The 20,167-nt window shown below is 32.0% G+C and overlaps 5 protein-coding genes across 7 annotated transcripts in view; 2 read left to right on the top strand and 3 right to left on the bottom strand.

Moving 5' to 3' along the window:
* LOC113398262 (uncharacterized) overlaps positions 1-20,167 on the bottom strand; it is a 114,529-nt gene that overhangs the window by 87,976 nt on the left and 6,386 nt on the right. The gene's annotated exons all lie outside the window — the stretch shown is intronic.
* LOC113398259 (replication termination factor 2) lies at positions 752-2,678 on the bottom strand. Its single transcript, XM_026636914.2, has 4 exons — positions 2,497-2,678; positions 2,162-2,341; positions 1,842-2,051; positions 752-1,738 (listed from the first exon to the last, which is right to left on the bottom strand). Exons 1-4 carry the CDS (start codon positions 2,563-2,565, stop codon positions 1,229-1,231), a joined length of 969 nt encoding a protein of 322 aa, XP_026492699.2. The 5' UTR covers positions 2,566-2,678; the 3' UTR covers positions 752-1,228.
* On the top strand, positions 4,416-6,062 carry LOC113398254 (glycylpeptide N-tetradecanoyltransferase 2). The gene has a single exon (XM_026636908.2). The coding sequence runs from the start codon at positions 4,511-4,513 to the stop codon at positions 5,921-5,923; it is 1,413 nt and encodes a 470-aa protein (XP_026492693.1). The 5' UTR covers positions 4,416-4,510; the 3' UTR covers positions 5,924-6,062.
* LOC113398261 (large ribosomal subunit protein eL13) lies at positions 7,436-9,792 on the top strand. Its single transcript, XM_026636915.2, has 5 exons — positions 7,436-7,584; positions 7,717-7,981; positions 8,279-8,428; positions 8,752-8,904; positions 9,651-9,792. The coding sequence occupies exons 2-5, from the start codon at positions 7,739-7,741 to the stop codon at positions 9,765-9,767; spliced, it is 663 nt and encodes a 220-aa protein (XP_026492700.1). The 5' UTR covers positions 7,436-7,584; positions 7,717-7,738; the 3' UTR covers positions 9,768-9,792.
* On the bottom strand, positions 12,268-18,864 carry LOC113398250 (zinc finger protein on ecdysone puffs). Of its 3 annotated transcripts, none has more exons than XM_026636902.2 (13): positions 18,714-18,864; positions 18,141-18,377; positions 17,500-17,577; positions 16,339-16,697; positions 15,611-15,722; positions 15,381-15,527; positions 14,964-15,293; positions 14,297-14,414; positions 14,039-14,142; positions 13,659-13,845; positions 13,431-13,547; positions 13,121-13,244; positions 12,268-12,486 (listed from the first exon to the last, which is right to left on the bottom strand). In XM_026636902.2, the coding sequence occupies exons 2-12, from the start codon at positions 18,375-18,377 to the stop codon at positions 13,132-13,134; spliced, it is 1,902 nt and encodes a 633-aa protein (XP_026492687.1). In that variant the 5' UTR covers positions 18,714-18,864; the 3' UTR covers positions 12,268-12,486; positions 13,121-13,131. The 3 variants fall into 3 exon arrangements, with proteins under 3 accessions (XP_026492687.1, XP_026492686.1, XP_026492685.1); XM_026636901.2 differs by having other exon boundaries at positions 13,136-13,244; positions 16,339-16,685; positions 18,714-18,863; XM_026636900.2 differs by having other exon boundaries at positions 13,136-13,244; positions 18,714-18,863.

The following is a 20,167-nucleotide window of genomic DNA, read 5'->3' on the forward strand; positions in this document are numbered from 1 at the left end:
TAATGCCGCGAAGATGCAGATTCATTATAATAAATTACTTTCCGTTGTGCCAAATAAAAAATTTAACGAAAACATTATTATAATTTTGTAATATCAATGACTCCAGCAGATAAGTTGAATTTATATTGATTTAGATATGCATTTACTCTTACTTATTTTGCATTTAATTTATTTTATTCAACATTCCTGATCAAAGAGCATTTACAGGACAAACCTCATTTGTTTTACATATGGCAGATACTTTTCACAAAATAATAATGACATAAAATTTTAGTTTAAATAGAGAGGAATATATCCTAATAGTAAGAAAACTGCTCCGTCACGATGCCGAACCCCCTGGCGGGGTAGGCGTGTTTATATCTTAAGCTATTAAGTCTGTCGTGCGGGCCCTAAGGACGTTTTCGGGCGTATGGAGTGGTGTGATCGTGTCTCTGATGTCCAAGCTTACTCACTATTAGTATTTATTATTATGTTTATATTCAGGAATATTTCTTTAATACAGATAATTGATTTAAAATGTTAAGGCTAAAATAATTGCATGCATTGCATCCTAATCTTTTCCTTTAATTTCACATGAAATTATTCAGCACAAAATGATGCTTAGATATATTTTCAAATCACCTGAAAACTGCACCAAAAAATATTTTTAATCTAATAGTTAATCTTTTTTTAGTTTTATGATTAGATTATATTTAATTTATGTGCAATAATAATAATAATAATTTTAGTGCAATATTAAAATCTTAAAGCATTCCATTTAATCAGTTTATTTATTCCATTTCCTTACAGGTTCCTCTTTGACTACAGATTTCTCAATTTAACTCTAAACTTACAAATAAGTTTACATAACAGGAAACATGAGATGAAGACAGACATCTTGGTATTAGCAGATGAATAAATAAGACACCCTCGGTCAGTAACAGAACTATAATAATAGAATTTCACATGTCACTAGCGTGACACTCCATATTATATACAAGATATAATATGATCAAATGGTCTTATTGAATTATACTACACTTCACTAAACACCATTAGAGACTTTCTGTACTGAAATATTAGATCATCTTCAATTCTGACCTTAGAAAAAAAATAATAAGATATTACTGATAACAATATTTATGTTTTACTCAAAACATTACTTCAAAATTAATAAAATAATTAATTAATAATTTAACCAATTGTCAGTTTGTTTGGTTATAGTAAATGTTATGTTAAACAAAATATTTTAGTTGTAGAAAGGATTATATGTAACCCAGTGTGCTCTCTTCTGATCTTTATCGTTCTTATGTGAAGTGAAGATTGACTTGTAAACTTCACTGGACTGGGGATCTTTGGCTATACTGTAGTCTTTCTTTGTTTTCTTGTAGGAAGGGTCCTGTGCTAACTGTGTGGAGTGAGCCCTTTTACTCGACCCAAAGTGACCTCTAGTTTGCTTGTTAGGATTAAATTTAGGTAATGATAGAGGTATTGTCTCTAATTCCTTTTTAACTTGACTGCTTCCTTTTTGGGGGTCATCTTTTTCCTTTTTAATTTCCTCAGATGTTGAAGGATTATTTGTCGATGCGGATGTCGATGTTGAGGTCTCAATTTTTATATCTTTCTCTGTCTTATCTACTTTTGTTTTCTTAGACTTCCTGTTTGCAATTCGAATGGTCATCTTCTCTTTGAGCTGTTCAATATCATCATCGGTTCCATTCAGCACTATGACATCATTACTAGTGAAGGGCTGTTGGCACTAAAACATAATTAAAAGTTTATAAAAAAAAAACTTGCACCAAAATTATTTTGCTTATTATTCTACTTGAACCAAATATTCTTATTAAATAAATTAAACTTACCATATGGCAAATGTTCTGTTTAACTTCTTTCATTGCACGCTCCGCCAGCACACAGCCACAACTCCATAGAAATATGAACCGGAATTTGCCCGTCATTTCTAAACCACTAATGGGACAAATATATGGTGCGCTTCCCTCTCCAACAGCACCATCTGTATGCTCACTATTGGTGTAAGCTGGGTTTTTTGTGAGTTTTAAATCTTTGATGTCCTGTAAGATAAAATAGAAAAACATTTTTGAAAATTTATCTTTTATCACAATAATCATAAAAATATACTTGTATTATTAGAAGCTAGAAATTATTAATTATCATACTTTACCTTCAAAAATTTTATATGGTCTATTGATTGAGGCTTGCTTTCTTTGTCGAGTAAAGCTTCTAACACAGAACTTTTGCTATATAGTCTTCCTAAACCACAAGCTACCACTGGCTCTTGTAAGGTTTGTTGAGATAAAGCGCAATTACGCCATTTAAAAGAACGCTCGGCATCTTTATCTTTCTAAAAACAAACAATGAAGTATTATTACCATATTCTTAAATAGTACCCATTTAAGAATACTGTAATTACATTTAATACATTACATTTTATTGTAATAACATTAAACACATTAGACAGTACTTGAAATAAAAGGTCAACATAAAGCATATAGTTACCTGTTCTGGTTTCTTTTTCAATCTTACAAGTTCATCTCTACGTGGAATAGTACCTCCATCGCAACCCATATTTTATTTGTTTAAATATACAATTATTGGATTGTTTAAGTTTATTTTCCTTTAAGTTTGAGTTCAAAAATAATATTTCTTTTCCTTTATATTCATATAAATTGACAAATTGTCATAATCAAAGCATAGTTATATTTAATATAGATTATAAAAACAAGAACAGTTGACAGTTATGACAGCCACAGATAACGAATATTACGTTTTTATTCTTAAATTTGAAAAAATAATTTAAATAGATATACATAAAAGTTATACCAGAATTCAGAAATTCGATAATTGTATCTCCATAAATGTGTTGTGTACTTATTCTTATAGTTCGATGTATTTCAAGTTTTTATTACCAAGTCGTATCACAATCTGAATTTTATCATTATTTATGACAATACTATATTCACATAGTTAAATGTAAGTTTTCAAGGGACTCTACAACGACATGTTCATTGACTTAGAATGTCCTGTGAGTGTCAATTGTTCTAGTCGTCTTCCTTGGTGAGTTTGCATGTTATTCAGCTAGTCCATCCATGAGGAGGTCATATGTTATTATGGATCGTCATTTATATATCATACCTTTCAATAGTACAGATATATCCAGTGGCGGATTTGCCCTCAGACCCAGTAGGCCCTTGCCTAGGACGGCCAGTTATTAAGGGCGGCAAATTGTGCATCACACGTTATGGAAATCCAGACTCAGGATTTACATAACGTGTGATGAACAATTTTATTCAGGAGTTATCTTTCTTCAACAACATGTGAGAAATTCATTCGATTTTTGGGAAACAAAGTTTTGGAGACAATTTCAATGGAAATATTTTTCTCAGAAAAAAAAGGAACTATCCTTCGTCTTCAATTCGTCTTAATTTTCGACGCAATCGAAAGTGTAAAAAAGCTGCTTCCTGACGAGACAAATACAGGTGAAGAGATGCAATAAAAATGGCCAAGAAAATTTTAGTATAAATACTTTTTTGGTAATAATTGATACATTGTCAGAAGAACTGAAAAGACGATCCCGGCGTCTTTTAAATTATTTTACAATAAATTTTACTTTATTACACACCTGACAGAATTAAAAACTAATTACACACAATAATGACGGAGCAGAGGTTAAACGATCTTGCTTTGCTTAAAATAGAAGCTTTTTTAAGCAAATTGTATTTAATTAATAATTTTGCTGCGCTTAAGTGCAGACGAGTTTTTTAACACAGTGTAATACATTAATTTTATTAAAAACAAAACATAAAACCGTTTTCAATGTTTGATTTAAATGTCCAATCATCCCTGAAACCTCGGAAAATATTATAAATTAGCTTTATAAGCTAGCTTTTAGTTAAACGATTTTTGAATCAATTGAAAGTGGAATAAAGTAAATTCATTAATTTATTATCTAGTCATTTAATTATGGGTGCTGAGAAAGAGGTGGCACATGGCCTGGGGCCTAGAGCGGCTAGGACTGCAAATCCACCTCTTGATATATACTAGGTATAAACTAAAAATGATACACTAACCCTATAAGAAAAATAAAATAAAAATTGGACTGTCACAATTGGTTTCATGAGGGTTTATTAAATGAACTTAAAAATAATCTTATAATTATAACGCTTTATGGTTTTTTGACCTCAGGCATAATGCATTTAAAAAAAAAATCAAATGAATCTACTCGGGATAAAAAAATATTTAGATATATTTATATTTATTTTTTTAATTAAGCCGTAAAAGAAGTTTATGAAAATGTACGCAAAACGTTTTCCTTCACTAGCAGTTTAACATTAAATTAGGTTTTTATCTAGCAGTGATGTCTATAGCCGCTAACCATAGTTTGTAACTTTTAAGCTATAGTCTGTACTTATTATAATTATAGTGTTCTGTGGTCTGAAAGCAGACTTCATTTGACTAAGCCTGGAAAGCTCGCGGGGCAATAAATTTATCTTGTAATTAATAAAAATCTATAATGGAAGATAACAAGACAGCACAAGCAGGAGAATATCCAAAATCTAATGAAGAGAAAAATTCTAAGAGAAAAAATAAGAACAAAAAAAAGCGCAATGGTGGAGACGGCGATAACCGAGGTTCGGTCTCCAATGACGGATTATCTCTTACTAATTCGAGTGATGTGCACCAAAACATTTCATTTAAAGATTTAAAAACAGCAATGGAAGTGCTAAACCTGCAACAAAAACCGGCAAAAACTACTGAAGAAGCATTGCATAAATCTTATCAGTTTTGGTCAACTCAACCAGTACCGAAATGGAATGAGAAAATTGTAACAAATGAACCAATCGAACCACCTAAATCCATAGATGAAATTCGTTCTGAGCCTTATACATTACCTGATGGTTTCCAATGGGATACATTAAACTTAAATGAACCTTTAGTTCTAAAAGAATTGTATACTCTGTTAAATGAAAATTATGTTGAAGATGATGACTGTATGTTTCGATTCGACTATCAAACTGATTTCCTTAAATGGGCTTTGCAGCCACCAGGATGGAGAATGGACTGGCATTGTGGAGTTCGTGTTGTAAAATCGGGTAGATTGGTTGGTTTTATATCTGCTATTCCAGTAATACTTCGAATCTATGACCATATCCAAACTGTTGTAGAAATTAACTTCTTATGTGTTCACAAGAAGCTACGAGCAAAACGTGTAGCTCCTGTCCTAATAAGAGAAATTACAAGAAGAGTAAATTTGACCGGGGTATTCCAAGGAGTATATACAGCTGGAATTGTTTTGCCAAAACCAATTGCTACTTGTCGTTATTGGCATAGGTCATTGAATCCTAAAAAGTTAATTGACATTAAATTTAGCCACCTTTCAAGAAATATGACAATGCAAAGAACTCTTAAGTTGTTTAAGTTACCCGACTTACCAAAAACACCAGGTTTTCGAAAAATGGAACCAAAAGATTCAGAAAAAGTAGTTAAGCTTCTTAATGATTATCTACTAAAATTTGACTTAGTACCAATTTTCTCAGAAGAAGAATTTAAACACTGGTTTATACCACAGGCTGGAATAATTGATAGTTACGTTGTTGAAGCATCTGATGGTTCTATTACAGATTTTGTTAGTTACTACACTCTGCCATCTACTGTGGTCTATCATCCAGTTCACAAAACATTAAAAGCAGCTTATTCATTTTACAATGTCTCAACCAAAACACCCTGGATTGATTTAATGCTTGATGCATTGATCACTGCTAAAAATTCTGGATTTGATGTATTCAATGCTCTTGATTTAATGGATAATAAAGAATTCTTGGAACCCCTTAAATTTGGTATTGGTGATGGTAATTTGCAGTACTATTTATATAATTGGCGGTGTCCAAGCATAACCCCAAACAAAATCGGATTAGTTCTGCAGTGACTACTAAGTGATAAAGTAATTTATGAATTAATATTCATAGCTTTCTTTTTGTATTTTTCACAATATGTAGTATTTTATCATTTGGAAATATAGGTATAGTATGAAAAGGATAAATAAATTATATTATACTATGTAAAAATATTTGCTTATTTATTTATTCTATATTTACACATTTATTTTTAGCATATACATTTCATAAAAATATTAACACTTAATCAATTAAAGGTTTAAGCTTTCCAGTTTCTTCAAAAAGTTCAGTTCCCATTTTTCACTGTTTTACACAATTTGCTGACTGGAAATGAAATTTATGTTATTTATCTTTGTACTGAACTAAGAATATTTAACCTAATGATAATATGTAACTATAAACACATAATTAAAATAATATTGAATATATCTATTAACTTTTTAATAAATCACTATGGAAATCCATTACTTAAAAGAATATTATGGCAGTAAAAGCAGTTTTAACAAGATTGACTTAGATCAATATTGATGAAAAATTATTATTTATTTTAAGTTATTGATCAATGAAATAGAAAAATTTACAAATAAAATATATTTATGTTTTAATGTCCCTTTGTCTTCAAAATTATAAATGTGCCCAAGTATGTCTAGTTTGGCGATGTTAAATATTATAAATTCTTAACATACTAGCAGTTAGCTGCAGATTGTGGGACAATGGATCAAAATTCAAATCAAATTACGGGTTGTTATTGGGGATTGCTTTGGGTACAGAAGGTGCGTGTAATTTATCTGGGTTAACCATCTTAAGATAGAGAAAACATTGAATTCATTTTGAATGTTAATTCGTTTTTTTAGGCGTGATGATTCACTTTTGATAATTATTATAAACAAACTATATATTTTATCCATACTAAATAATAAAATTTTCTAATTAGTTAGTTTCTTCTGAGAGTTAATATACAAATTAACAATTTAATGAATATAATATTTTCTCATGACATTAGATTAAAATAATTATCGAGTTTGTTTAACTTGTGCGACTTTTTTAATTTTTTACTATTACCGCCACGTGGCACATTTCCGGCAAACGAACAATTATCACAGAAAACGAAACACAATTTTTTTAAATACAAGATATATTTTAACATTGTCAATGTAAAAACATTGAGCGCGATTGAATAATCCTTTTTTTAATTTTGAATATTTATGTGGTATATATATAGATTTTAGGTAAATAGTTATAATATTTATTCTTAAGATGAACCATTTTTTTAGTAAATAGATAATTTGTCTCCATTTTTAGATTATTAAAGATTAGTGAAAACATTTTTATTATTTACATTTGTCTATTGATATTTTAATATATTAGATTGTAGTTAAAATATATATATATAGTTAATTACTTTAGAATCACTATGTCATTGCGATATCGGAAAGAGGTCTGATTACAATAGTTAGACTGAGCAGTTTAGTCACTATAATTATAAACAATGTTACTACGAGTATAAAAACAGAATGAACAAACACGTTATTTTAGGTGTAACATGCCCAAATAACAAACACAAATTACCATAAAGCAGATAAAACATAGTGACTAATGGCTACACGTATGTAGTCTGTGGCATATTTAGTTTTGACATTGACGCAAGTCTGGTGTTTGGAATTTCTTTTTGACTTGTACGTTTAGCCCTGTGGTTAGTGTTTTTCTTAATCCAATTTTTGTGAAGTTATCACCACTGATTTTTTAACATTAAAAGTCATTACTTATTTTGTAAGTGATTAGATCCACGCTGAAATAAATATTTAATCATATATTATATTTTTAGGTGAAGTGGGGTTATTGCAATCATGGGGAAGGGAAATAATATGATTCCTAATGGCCATTTCCATAAGGATTGGCAAAGATTCGTAAAAACCTGGTTTAATCAACCGGCGAGAAAGCACCGCAGAAAGCAAAACAGAATTAAGAAAGCAAAAGCAATTGCTCCTAGACCAGCAGCCGGACCTCTCAGGCCAGTTGTACGTTGTCCCACGGTTCGTTATCACACTAAGGTCCGTGCCGGGCGCGGTTTTACTCTTCGGGAAATCAGGGTAATTGAATTTCTTCATATTATTTTATTAAGTTTGTGTTTAAACAATTATTTGGTTCGTGTTTGTTCATTCTGTTTTTATACTCGTAGTAACATTGTTTATAATTATAGTGACTGCTCAGTCTAACTATTGTAATCAGACTTCTTTCGGATATCGCAATGACATAGTGATTCTAAAAGAATTAACTACATATATATTTTAATTACAATCTAATATAGTAAAATATCAATAGACAAACGAAATATTAGTGTGTATAGTACAGTACAGTATATATATTTTAATATTTTTTTATTCTAGGCGTCTGGTTTGAATCCCGCATTCGCAAGGACAATTGGTATTTCCATTGACCCACGCAGACGCAATAAGTCTGTGGAATCCTTACAAATCAATGTCCAGAGACTGAAAGAATACCGTGCACGTCTCATTCTCTTCCCCAAGGGCAAGAAGGTAAGAATTCATTTTTGTTATTTAATGTATTCTTCATCAATAATGGAACTAATTTAATATGTATGCAATATAGTAATCAACTCGAATTATGCACTTAAAAAATTAAGAATCATTAAGGTACTTTTTATAAAGTTACATTTTTAAAACATATATTCAAAGCTGCTTAAAAAAAGATAATTAATCTGAATGTATAAGAAAAGTATCTATTTGATATCTATTGAATCCTTGTACTAATTTAACGAGGCTATAGTAAAATCACAAATATAAACATTATTTTATAAAAAAAACTTGTTTACATTATTTTTTTATTTTTACTCATTTAGGTGCTGAAGGGTGAAGCTAATGAGGAGGAACGCAAATTGGCAACACAGCTCCGTGGTCCACTAATGCCCATACAGCAATCTGCACCCAAGTCTGTTGCTCGGGTTATTACTGAAGAAGAAAAGGACTTCAAGGCTTACCAATATCTCAGAGGGGTGAGAATATATTTTAATATGATAAAATATGATATACTTCAAATTATGTACATTTTGGGTTTGTTCTTCAGCTTAGAAAATAAATTCTAGCTGGAATCTAATTAATTCAAAAAATTACCATAAAGTTTTTTTTATTTACATAAATTAAAAACTTGTAATCATATACTATATTTATATATATTGGGTGAAGATGGAATGTACAATGTACAGCATGGGAAAAATAATTCCTTGCCTGAGATTTAAGAGGCCAGTGATCTTAGTTGGTTGTATCTTAGAAATTAATATTTTCTGAATTCTATTCCGTTTTTCATGCACAAATACTATATACTTCATCTCTTAAAATTATTTCCTTATACAATTAAACTTAAGTTAGTTAAATTATACACTTATATATTATTTTAGAGTTTAAACGAATTAAACTACTTATATAATTGTGAAACTCAAACTACTAGGTTTACTACTACTCTAAGAAACAAGTTTGAAAGAACTTTCTTTGAGTGTCTTAAATCACTTATTTTAAAAGTTAGTAAGGAATATAAAATTTGTCTTATAATTTCGAAAAAAGGATTATTGGAAATAAAATTTTCAAATGTGTATTTCCCAAAATAAAAAATTGCTACTATATATTCGATAGCTGCTAAGACCTATCACAAAACATATTTTTTGTATTACCTGTATAGTTGGAACATATTTGTGTTAATAGAAAAATTATCTAAGAAGAAACTTATATGTATAATTTTTTGCAGGCTCGGTCAATTGCTAAACTTGTCGGAATTAGAGCCAAGAGGCTGAAGGATGCTGCAGAAAACCCTGATGATGTTACTAAAGCTCCAGCTGCTAAAGAAGCAAAAGCTAAGAAGTGAAATACTTAATAAACAACTATAAGTTTATCTTTTTCTTTATTTTTTCCTGATATGTAAAATTTTTTTGTGTTAACTAGGAATTAATATGTCAAATTTTAGCATCACATACATAAGTTATTAATTTTGATCAAGGTGATACATTTTTATACCATGAATTACTAGTTTTTTGCTTACAGTTATCTCTGTAAGCAAAATAATGTATACTCTATTCCAACCATAAGAGGAGAAAAGCCAAATAAACAACATTTGACAGCAAAGTGACGCGATAGTCTAAGATCCCGCTGCAGAATCAGTCACACTATCATCGCAGCTATCACTTTCATCTCAAATATCGGTATCGTTGTCATTGTAGGAAGACTTGTTCGTGGAATCACACAGCACACTCAACTTGAGCTGGAGTTGAGTCTCCCAGGAACCACGTTGGTTTTAAAAAACCATCTAACAGCAGCCAGCCATTATTTTCCGCGCTAAACTTGATACAATCCGGCTCAGTAGTATTTAACCACATCGAATTAACAAAGATTGTCCACAACAATTTTTGTTTTAAAGATTTCCAGCACGCTGGAATGTGCGTTGAGTCGAAACCTTAAATTATTTTCAAAATTTTTTAATATTTCCACTTTTAATATTTACTATCTTTAACAGCCAGCAACCCTTATTTGCGGCCAGAATCAAAAAAGCAACTGTATATCATAATAAACAAAAAAAATAGCTTTAATTTGATATATAAATTATGAATGTACGTTGTGAGTGTATAAACGTAACAAAATCATACCTGTGTAAACCTGGCTGCGAAGAGGTTCGGCCAGATGCGCAACGGCAACCATGATTTTTCAGTCTTTATAGATGTTGCCGTAAAGTGGATGATATTTTACTGAAAAAACAAGGCAATGAAATTTTTGGCGTAATAAGAATTATTAATAATTTAATTAAAAATACTAGCGGCCACATTTTGATAGGCAACCTGGTAGATATAAATTCTCCTAATCATAAATATGTGTAAAAATTTGGTTTTTAGCAAACACTCGATGGGTACACTGAATCTGCAGCCGGATTTCGTACTACGAGATCATTGCTTGATTAATCTTTGATATTCACTGCGGATTTGCGAAATAATTGCGTTTGAACGTCGACGAAACTGTTATCGGTATTTTGGAAGTAAAATTAAAGTGGATATAAGTAGTTAAGTGTAATAGTGTTGTATTATAAATAAATATATATTAATCAGTACTGAACTGTACTATCCACCAACACGCATTGCACCAGCGTGGTGGAATATGCTCCAAACTTTCTCCTCAAAGAGAGAAGAGGCCTTAGCCCAGCAGTGGGAATTTTACAGGCTGTTAATGTAATGTAAATCAGTACTACAAACTCTTGTAGTGCACAATATAGCTGGGTTAAATTCCTACTTCGGAAATAGGCTATATGCATCGGATTTTACTACCAAAATACTAATATTAGCAGTTCATTTTAATGTTTTAATTCATTTCGTGTTTTTGATAATGCCGAACATTATTGCAACAACATTTAGTTTTTAATTGTTCATCTTGACTTTTTAAAGCTAAGATTACTTTTCTTAAAGAAACCATAAAAAATTTAAAATCGGAAATACAGTTCAAACTTTTTGAAATAAAAGTAAACGAAAACCTCTGATTTTTAAAGTATATCATGTTTCAATATAATTAGATAAATTAAAGTATAAGAGATAAGATATATGTATAATCTTTTTTCACAAAAAGCTTGCAAAAAATTCAAGAAGGTGCTGATGACACTTTTTAACGAATCGTTGAATAAATACCATTCCTATTGCCCAGTATATTATTCCAAATGAAAAATAAGAATTATCTGTCTTTAGTAGCCGAGATGGCCCAGTGGTTAGAACGCGTGCATCTTATCCGGTGATTTCGTGTTCAAACCCAGGCAGGCACCACTGAATTTTCATGTGCTTAATTTGTGTTTATGATTCATCTCGTGCTCGGCGGTGAAGGAAAACATCGTGAGGAAACCTGCATGTGTCTAATTTCAACGAAATTCTGCCACATGTGCATTCCACCAACCCGCACTGGAGCAGCGTGGTGGAATATGCTCCAAACCTTCTCCTCAAAGGGAGAGGAGGCCTTAGCCCAGCAGTGGGAAATTTACAGGCTGCTAATGTAATGTAATGTGTTTAGTAGGTAAACTCTCTTCTGTATTTCAGATAAAAAATATATTGCCAATTTCTAATTATTTTAAATTAATAATACACATCTATATGTGTAGTGTAGATGGATCATGGAACTGCATTTTAGGAGTTTCCGACTGAATTTTTTCTAATTATATTAGTATCAACTGGTCTGCGGGGTTTCGTTCGTTTTAGTAATATTCTTCGATATGTCATAAAGTCAATCTATATATCAATAAATATTACTACTATTTAACTTTTTTTTAACCAGATTGTACTCAGCTTTATTAACGATACATAATTATATTATATTTAAAAGTTCCCATAAAAAAACAACAATTGTATGTACTTAAAATTTATTTTAGCATTATATCCTTAATTATTGAAGTCAATAAAAATCATACTCTGAATTATAAAGCGAAAACAACTTAAGTATTTTATGCAGAAGATTTAACTTCAACGTTTACTTTTTCATTAATGTTTTCGTCAGCTTTAGGATTAGTGTCTTCGCCTTCACCGGCCTTAGATTTCTTGTCGCTTTTACGAAATTTATCGTACCTGAAAATCAAAAATCCTATGTTTAGGGCCAATAAACAAGTAGATGATGGTTCGGGAGGTGCTTCGAGTACCTAAGCAGTGTTAGCACTATAAGTATGCAAAGTAGAACGCCCTAACTTGAAGCACCTCCCAGACAGTCCCCTTTAAAATAAAATGACCCAATTATATATTTAAATCTGTAACACCCAGGCGATTAAGTCATCGGGTTTAATATCTTTGTATATTTAGGGATTGCACTGAGTTAAAACAACGCCGTAATAAACATTCTACGTAAGTAAAAACGACAAACAGTACTTTAGTCGACTTAAAATAATTCATTTATTAAAAAATATAATAAGATTTTAATAAAATTGGGCCATATAACAACAATATAGAATAAGAAACGTTTCTTTAAAATTAGTTAGGATGATAATTTTAAATTTTTTTTTTTTTTTGATATTTGTGGTCAAATCAACTAACATCAATTTAGAGGCTTTGGGTATACAAAATGGCCACAACGGAGAATTAAGAAAAAAGGGAAATATTCTTGGTCTCATTGACATTATTTTTAAAATTGTTCCAGTTCTGTTTTTATAACCATGAAGCTAAGTCAACTCACCAACTAAGACAAAACATTGTTAGTATGTTTACTAACTTATAAAATGACTACCTTCCAAGATCCTCTTCATCATCACTGGCTTCATTGCCTTGTGGGTCTACTTCCCGTAGCAGCTCTCCAATGTCCTTATCCACATCAGCCCACAGCTTATCTTCATTGCCTAAAATTGTCAAATATTATCATTATATATAATCACAATGTCTGTGATTTTTAAATTTTAATAGAACTATTGAACAAACAATTCAGAATGGGATATGTAAACATATTAATGTATTTTGTAGAAATTAAGAAAGTTTAAATTTCAAATATGATGTCTTTTTAAAAAAACCTTTTAAATATATCATACCAGATGTATTTGTCACTTCTGCGCCATTTTCTTGACTTTTCTTTTCAATAGTTGGTTCAGTTTTTTCCACCTTAACTTTGTTTTCGGTGTCATCATTTGCTGCTTCTTTTTCGTCTTCTAAAATTGATAATTTAATGAGATAACCTTTTGTATCGCAACTCTTCCATGTAACACAATTTTAAGAAGCAAAATAGACCGGAGTTCAGTGATACTCGAAAAATAAATAACCTTTTTGCTGGTGCAATTGTCGGTGGATGCGTTCGGCGTGTCGACGCAGTGTGCGCGTGTCGCGGTGCTGCACGTATCGGCCGAGATGGATGCGCAGTCGGCAGTGACGGCGCAGCGCCTCCGCCTCCTCCGCGCTGCCCGTGTCCGCGCGCGGCAGGTACACGCGGCACAGTTCGCACCACCACACCTAGTCACATTTATTTATATTTTTAACATTCAAGTAAATATTGCCATCCAAAATGAAATACTTCACGTAATAATTAAAATACGATGTACGCATAGAAATGTAACTTATTTCAAAAACTGTGAAAAATGTAGTTTTCAGAAATCCTTTGTATAGGAAATTAAAAATAGTAAAGAAAAACATTTATTTTAATCACCTCCATCTTCTTGATATGTTCACTTCCAATATTGATTTCCACTTTTGGTTTTTTTGGAGATGCTTCTTCTTTTTTTTCGCCGCCCGAATCTTCATCTTCAACTTCTATAAAGAGTCATAAGTGTTAGGTTAGGTTAGGTCAGGTTAGATTACATTCTATCTATTTTCAAACATACATGCTTTTTTATATTTCAAATATCTTCTGTCCCTTTTTAAAAAGTGGAGTGATAAATATGTATTGTTATTAATTGCTACTTACCATCTACGTCGCCTACGGAGTCGAGTGTCATAAAGTTGTCTAGATCAACATCCATACCCTCATCTCCGCTACCTTCAGCTTTCGGGCTGAGCCTCCTCGCAGTTTGATTAGCTTTTTTCTGTATTGAAACAATGAGCTATAGATAATTTTTTTTTTAAAGTACGTGAATAAAAACAGGGTCACCTTATATTATATGAAATGTGTATGATAAGTAACTATATTTGAGTGAAGGTTTGCAATTAGTATGACTAAATATAATAACCATATATTAAAAAAATATACTGTTTTAATTATATTAGCATTAGCAGCTTGTAAATTTCTCACTGCTGGGCTAAAGGCCTCCTCTCCCTTTGAGGAGAAGGTTTGGAGCATATTCCACCACGCTGCTCCAATGCGGGTTGGCGAAATACACATGTGGCAGAATTTCGTTGAAATTAGACACATGCAGGTTTCCTCACGATGTTTTCCTTCACCGCCGAGCACGAGATGAATTATAAACACAAATTAAGCACATGAAAATTCAGTGGTGCCTGCCTGGGTTTGAACCGGAAATCATCGGTTAAGATGCACGCGTTCTAACCACTGGGCCATCTCGGCTATATTTAAATAAAATATTTCTTATTAATTATATATTTATTATATATTTTTTGATATAAAAGTAAGTTACCTTTAGATGTTCAATGGAACATATATGATGTTCGTATATCATGGGCGATCGGAATGTGACTCGACATATACGACAGAACGGCATGAGGAATCGCTTCATAGCACGGTGTGTGTCGGTGAGGTTGTGCGCGTGGCGCGTGGTGCGGTGGTTGAGGCGACACACGAGACAGAACGTGGTGCGCGTCGCCAGCTCCGCACCGGCCGCTGCCTCCAGCTCGCGCTGTGCGCCGCGTTGGGCGACGCGCATGCGCAACAACTGCGCCTTGTGACGTCGTGCCACTGCGCTCATGGCGGCCCGATGTTTACTCGACAACAAATGCTTTGCATATCCCTGTCAAAAGCCATATTTTTAGTGTTATGCCTTTCAAGATAATATTTGAAGTATATATTCTGATTGGTGTCTAATTATTAAACCTACGGCGAATGTGGCACATTTTTCTTTGCAATGCACGCAAGAGAGGTGAACGTACGGCTGCGAGGGTGCAGCGTCGGATGCGGCATCGGCTTCTTTATCCGTGTCCTCACCGCCATCGCCGCCTTCGCCCTCTGAAGCCTCAACTTCCTCCTTATAATAAACAAATTAAATGAGCACATCTGTCGTTTTTAAATATAATAATTATTGAATGAGAAATGATAATATTTAGTTACCTTAGGCGATTTGGATTTAACTTCCTTTTTCTCCTCTACAGTTTCTTCTTTTTCTTCTGCTTCCCAATCTTCTTCTGTTGATGATGCCTCATCTTCTTTTGACTTTACAGAGCTAGTACATGATAAGAAAAATAATGTTAATACAGCCTATATACATTACAATACATAGGAAAAATAAGAATATACTTGTTTAGTTGATATATGTTACGACTAAAATTGTATTGAATTTATAGGTTTATTATCCTATGAAGCCATTCCTGGAATATTCTAGCCACTGATACATATAATTAAATTTGTAAATAGTATCTCCTAGTAGTGTTATTTTTATTTTAAATCTAAATGTTTTATTTCCATGAAATATTTCTTTCCTTACTATCATGTCTATTTATATTCAGTTCATCTGGTTTAGGCGTAACATATATGTTCAACATAATACGTAGCATAGATGTTTCAATAATGATTCTCACCCCTTCATAGGTTTTAGATAATAATAAGCAATTTCCCTGACATTTCAATTTTATTAGTTCTTCTGATTAGTTTCTTTTGAATATGATTGCCTCCAACATTTCGACAGCTTTAATTTATTTAGTTGTATCTGACGACTTTTAGCAATCGACGTCAACACAATAATCTCACACTCAATCTTTTCTATCGTATCTAGATAACCCGGGGCATTCATTCCAGAGATAGAGAAACAAAATTTAAGCATTACTTTGTACCGCATTTACCTTCGCCCCTTAACACTTCTGAAAGCTCGGGTGTATCCCAGCGATCGTTCTGCGAATCTTCTAGAAGAGAAGGAGCCGCGCGATCGCGGGGCTCCTCGATAGGAAGCGCGAGAGCGCAGGGTGCGTCCGCGGAAGGAGCGGCGGGGCGCCCTCGGGCGCGCCGTGGGCCGCGGCGGTTCTCGCGGCGGGCCCATGCCGCTCGCTTTGCGATAGCTGTCTCGGGCCGGCGATCGCCTTCTGTCCTCGCCAGCGAACGACCGTCTCTCGCCGCCGTAACTCTCCTGTCTACCGCCGTACGAACCGCCATAGTGCCCTCCGTCGTGACTACGTCTATCGCTCGAGGAGCCCTGTACATAACTCTTTTTGGAACTTTTCTAGCCTCTTAACAATTTAACAGAAAACGAGTATTAAAACATTTTTGCTTTCTTCTAGATGGGTATTTAATTCGAAATGATCTTTACTCATCTTTACCTGTTTACATCATTGTCTCTTTAATTTAACCAGTTTATATTTGTGGTACAAGTCTTCACTTGTTATAGCCTCAAGCAGTAGTCCTACACTTTACAATTCAAAATATACCAATTACTGGTGGATTGGTCTGTATTGTTAATATATTGATTAGCACATTCGCCTCCGTAACATAGCTGTTTCATTACTTATCTAATATTTATGACTACACCCATCTATAGTCTTGTTTGTTTTATATTGATTTATAGATGTTTTGTTTTCTATTTTTTTTATTAACATGTCTATTGACTTCGTACTTTGTGAGTAGTGATTCAATAACCAATTAAATTTTACTCAAATTTCTCTCTCCAAATGATTTTATTTTTAACGCATCTATTATCGCTGTTCGTATTCAGCTCTATTTTCAACATCTACAATGAATTTCTAATAAACTTTAAATATTTTATAGTTGTTGCACTATTCTTGGGACGATTTGATGATATAAATCATGCAACAATATCATACATCTGAAATGAATCATGCAATGCTGCAGACTGTTGTAACATCTTTGTGTTTTTTTTAATTATTTTTCTAAAGTAATGGATCAATGCATATGCAATGCAGCAGTTTATAATTGCTACTGTCATAATTCAGTCATTATACTTCCCATTGTTAAAAGGATTTTGTTTTTCCAGCTAAAATATTTAGACTAACCTCCATCCTCATCCTTTTGCGATCTGGGGAGCCTGATCTACCACCATAGTCACGATTTGAATAACTAGCAGAACTTTCCTGAAAGGTCAATATATTTTCATATTTCATGCATTTTTTGTTTGAGTATCAATTAATATCCAAATACATATAACTTAACATGAATGTAACATTTTTTGGAGCATATCATATATATATGTTTTAGGTTTTATTATGAACAAACCTAATTTATGTAATACCTGAAATTGTTGATTATGTCTAATTTAATTTTTTTCATACCAGAACAAATTAAACAAAACTGTTTTTTTATGTTCCTAGTTATGCTGTGTATGAATAGTTGTTTACTATTTGTGATCCATAAATTTAATAATAAATACTTGATTTTCTCATGTGATAAATAGCAGACCATCAATTATTAGTTATGCTTTTATTTTGAACTAAGTTTTTAAAGCAGCCTGTAATATTTACTTCCATGAGCCTAATATTCCATAAAGACCAGAAGGTAATTTATGAAAAAAAATATCATTTAACTCTACACATTATGTAATTGCAGTTTTGGTGTGACTATTCGCGATATTAGACTGCTTGGTAAAATAGGATAACCTTGCCAAATATAATTTGACATAAATAGAAACTAAACTCACCGATCGATATGGTTTTTTATAAGAGTCATCTATTCTGTCACGACTTGACGCATATCTGTTCGTGCTGCTGCTGTTATAACGGGAATCATTGTTATAAGAGGAATATCCTCCGCCCCGACCACCACGACCGCCATCATAATTGCCACGGCTGTTACTTCCACGATAAGAACCTCTGTAACTGCTACCCCGGCCGGTGTAGTTTCCTCTTCCGCCGTATCCTCGGCCACGAGATGACATCTATGCCATAATACAATTTTTTAATCAATATTATAATTTAATAAGCACATTGTTGGAAAATAATAATAATATTAAAAACCATACAATTTATAACTTCTCGAATATCAATATAATAAAACCTATATTTTGACATTCATAGCACATTTACAATTTTATTTACGTATATGATCAAACATATTTTTTTAAGAGTAACTATTTAACTCCTAAAGTAGAGAGAAGCATTACTTTGGCAAGATACCCGGCTATTTTAATTGCCAATATGGCTACTCTCTAAATTGAATTCTTTCGAGTAGATTTCAAAATAATTCAATCTTAAAGATAATGCTTTATACTTACTATAAGAATTTCAAGAATTAGTTTATTTTTGCTATCACTATTTTATAACTAACACGTTAATCCTGTAGCAGCAAAAAATACACTCTCAAAATGGAGGGCGGAATATCGTAGAAAGAAGCCATGAACTGATGAAGTGATGAGCAGTACACTCAGTGTTGCCACTTGCCGCCAAAGAGTATAAAATAACCACGTTATACTTATCGCTTGGAAAATGTAAGGAAAGGATTGTAAAGCCTAATGGATATCTAATAAACTCCTTATTAGATTATGTTCTTTTAAAACACAGTAACTAATTATATATATATACAGTCCCAATTTCTGAAAAAAAAAATAAAAATGACTGTAAATACGTAATAAACTATTGATAAATATTTATAAAAATAAAAGTTAGTCCGGTACAATTATCGGAACAACTTTAAATTTATATTGTTTTAATTTTATTATTTTCTTAGTCAAATAAGTTAAATGGATGATTGTATTCTTATCTGTTTAATAGTGATAAATATTCAATATTATTTTGTAATATGTTATGTTAAATTAACATTATTAGTTATGAAACAGTGATTAATATCTTCTAGATTTTTCATTAGATACATATTATTATTGTTACCTACTTTTACAAGTAGAATAATAGGCCAGGCATGAAAAATGCTACCATTTAATACAAATAGAAAACAATTTATTTTATCGATTATATCATTTGCAAATTAAAGGAATAAATAACTTGAAATAAATTTAAATGGTATAATTATATTATTAAGGGATAAACTCCAAATATTTGTAGCACTGGGCGTAAAAATCATTTGCACCGCAAATCTGGCTGTTGACAATTTGTCTCTTGTCTTTGTAATTTTAATTTTAGACTAGTAACTAGGTTTAGAACAGGAACCTAAAGTTAAAATAAGTTCAAGTAAAAAATATATTTATTTTATTTTATTGAATAGCACTCTTAAGCATTTATGTAATTATTTTTATTATGATTAATGACAACTAGTAGCTGTAGAATTTTAAACAACTGTAGAATTTGATATAATTCTCTAAAGTCTGTATTAATGACTATTAAATGAATATTTTAAGTTATAAGATTTGTGAACTGTTTAAATTCGATTAGTTTTGGAGAATAAAAATAATCGTTTTCTTTTTAAATTGTATTTAATAATTAGCCCATTAAATAGCCCATATCTAGATGGTAACGACGTAACTAAGGCCTGACCAGGCTGGGGGCTGCCGGTCTGTAACGTGCATAGGAGATCCATTGCCTGTAGGCCGATGGGATACAGAATAGGCATTCACAATTTTAACATTATTCTAATATAAATAAGCTTGCACATAGTAGGCAACAGATGATAAAAAGCAACTTTTACTCAAAACTTGTTGGAGAGTAGAGACGAGGAGAAGTATCTTTGTATATTAATAATGTCCCTCAAATGACATATCTTGACGTATAGAGTAAA

Source organism: Vanessa tameamea, chromosome 2 (genome assembly GCF_037043105.1).
Source record: "Vanessa tameamea isolate UH-Manoa-2023 chromosome 2, ilVanTame1 primary haplotype, whole genome shotgun sequence".
Classification (NCBI taxonomy): Eukaryota; Metazoa; Arthropoda; class Insecta; order Lepidoptera; family Nymphalidae; genus Vanessa; species Vanessa tameamea.

Coding starts and splice junctions, on each gene's coding strand:
- LOC113398250 (XM_026636900.2), bottom strand. CDS start 18,377: ATGTCATCTCGTGGCCGAGGATACGGCGGAAGAGGAAACTACACCGGC. Junction 13,846..14,038: donor AACATATCAAGAAGATGGAG/GTGATTAAAATA, acceptor AAATGTGACTAG/GTGTGGTGGTGCGAACTGTG. Junction 12,487..13,135: donor GATGAAGAGGATCTTGGAAG/GTAGTCATTTTA, acceptor TTTGATTTTCAG/GTACGATAAATTTCGTAAAA.
- LOC113398254 (XM_026636908.2), top strand. CDS start 4,511: ATGGAAGATAACAAGACAGCACAAGCAGGAGAATATCCAAAATCTAAT.
- LOC113398259 (XM_026636914.2), bottom strand. CDS start 2,565: ATGGGTTGCGATGGAGGTACTATTCCACGTAGAGATGAACTTGTAAGA. Junction 2,052..2,161: donor ACCATATAAAATTTTTGAAG/GTAAAGTATGAT, acceptor TTTATCTTACAG/GACATCAAAGATTTAAAACT. Junction 1,739..1,841: donor AACAGAACATTTGCCATATG/GTAAGTTTAATT, acceptor ATTATGTTTTAG/TGCCAACAGCCCTTCACTAG.
- LOC113398261 (XM_026636915.2), top strand. CDS start 7,739: ATGGGGAAGGGAAATAATATGATTCCTAATGGCCATTTCCATAAGGAT. Junction 7,982..8,278: donor TTACTCTTCGGGAAATCAGG/GTAATTGAATTT, acceptor TTTTTATTCTAG/GCGTCTGGTTTGAATCCCGC. Junction 8,905..9,650: donor CTTACCAATATCTCAGAGGG/GTGAGAATATAT, acceptor AATTTTTTGCAG/GCTCGGTCAATTGCTAAACT.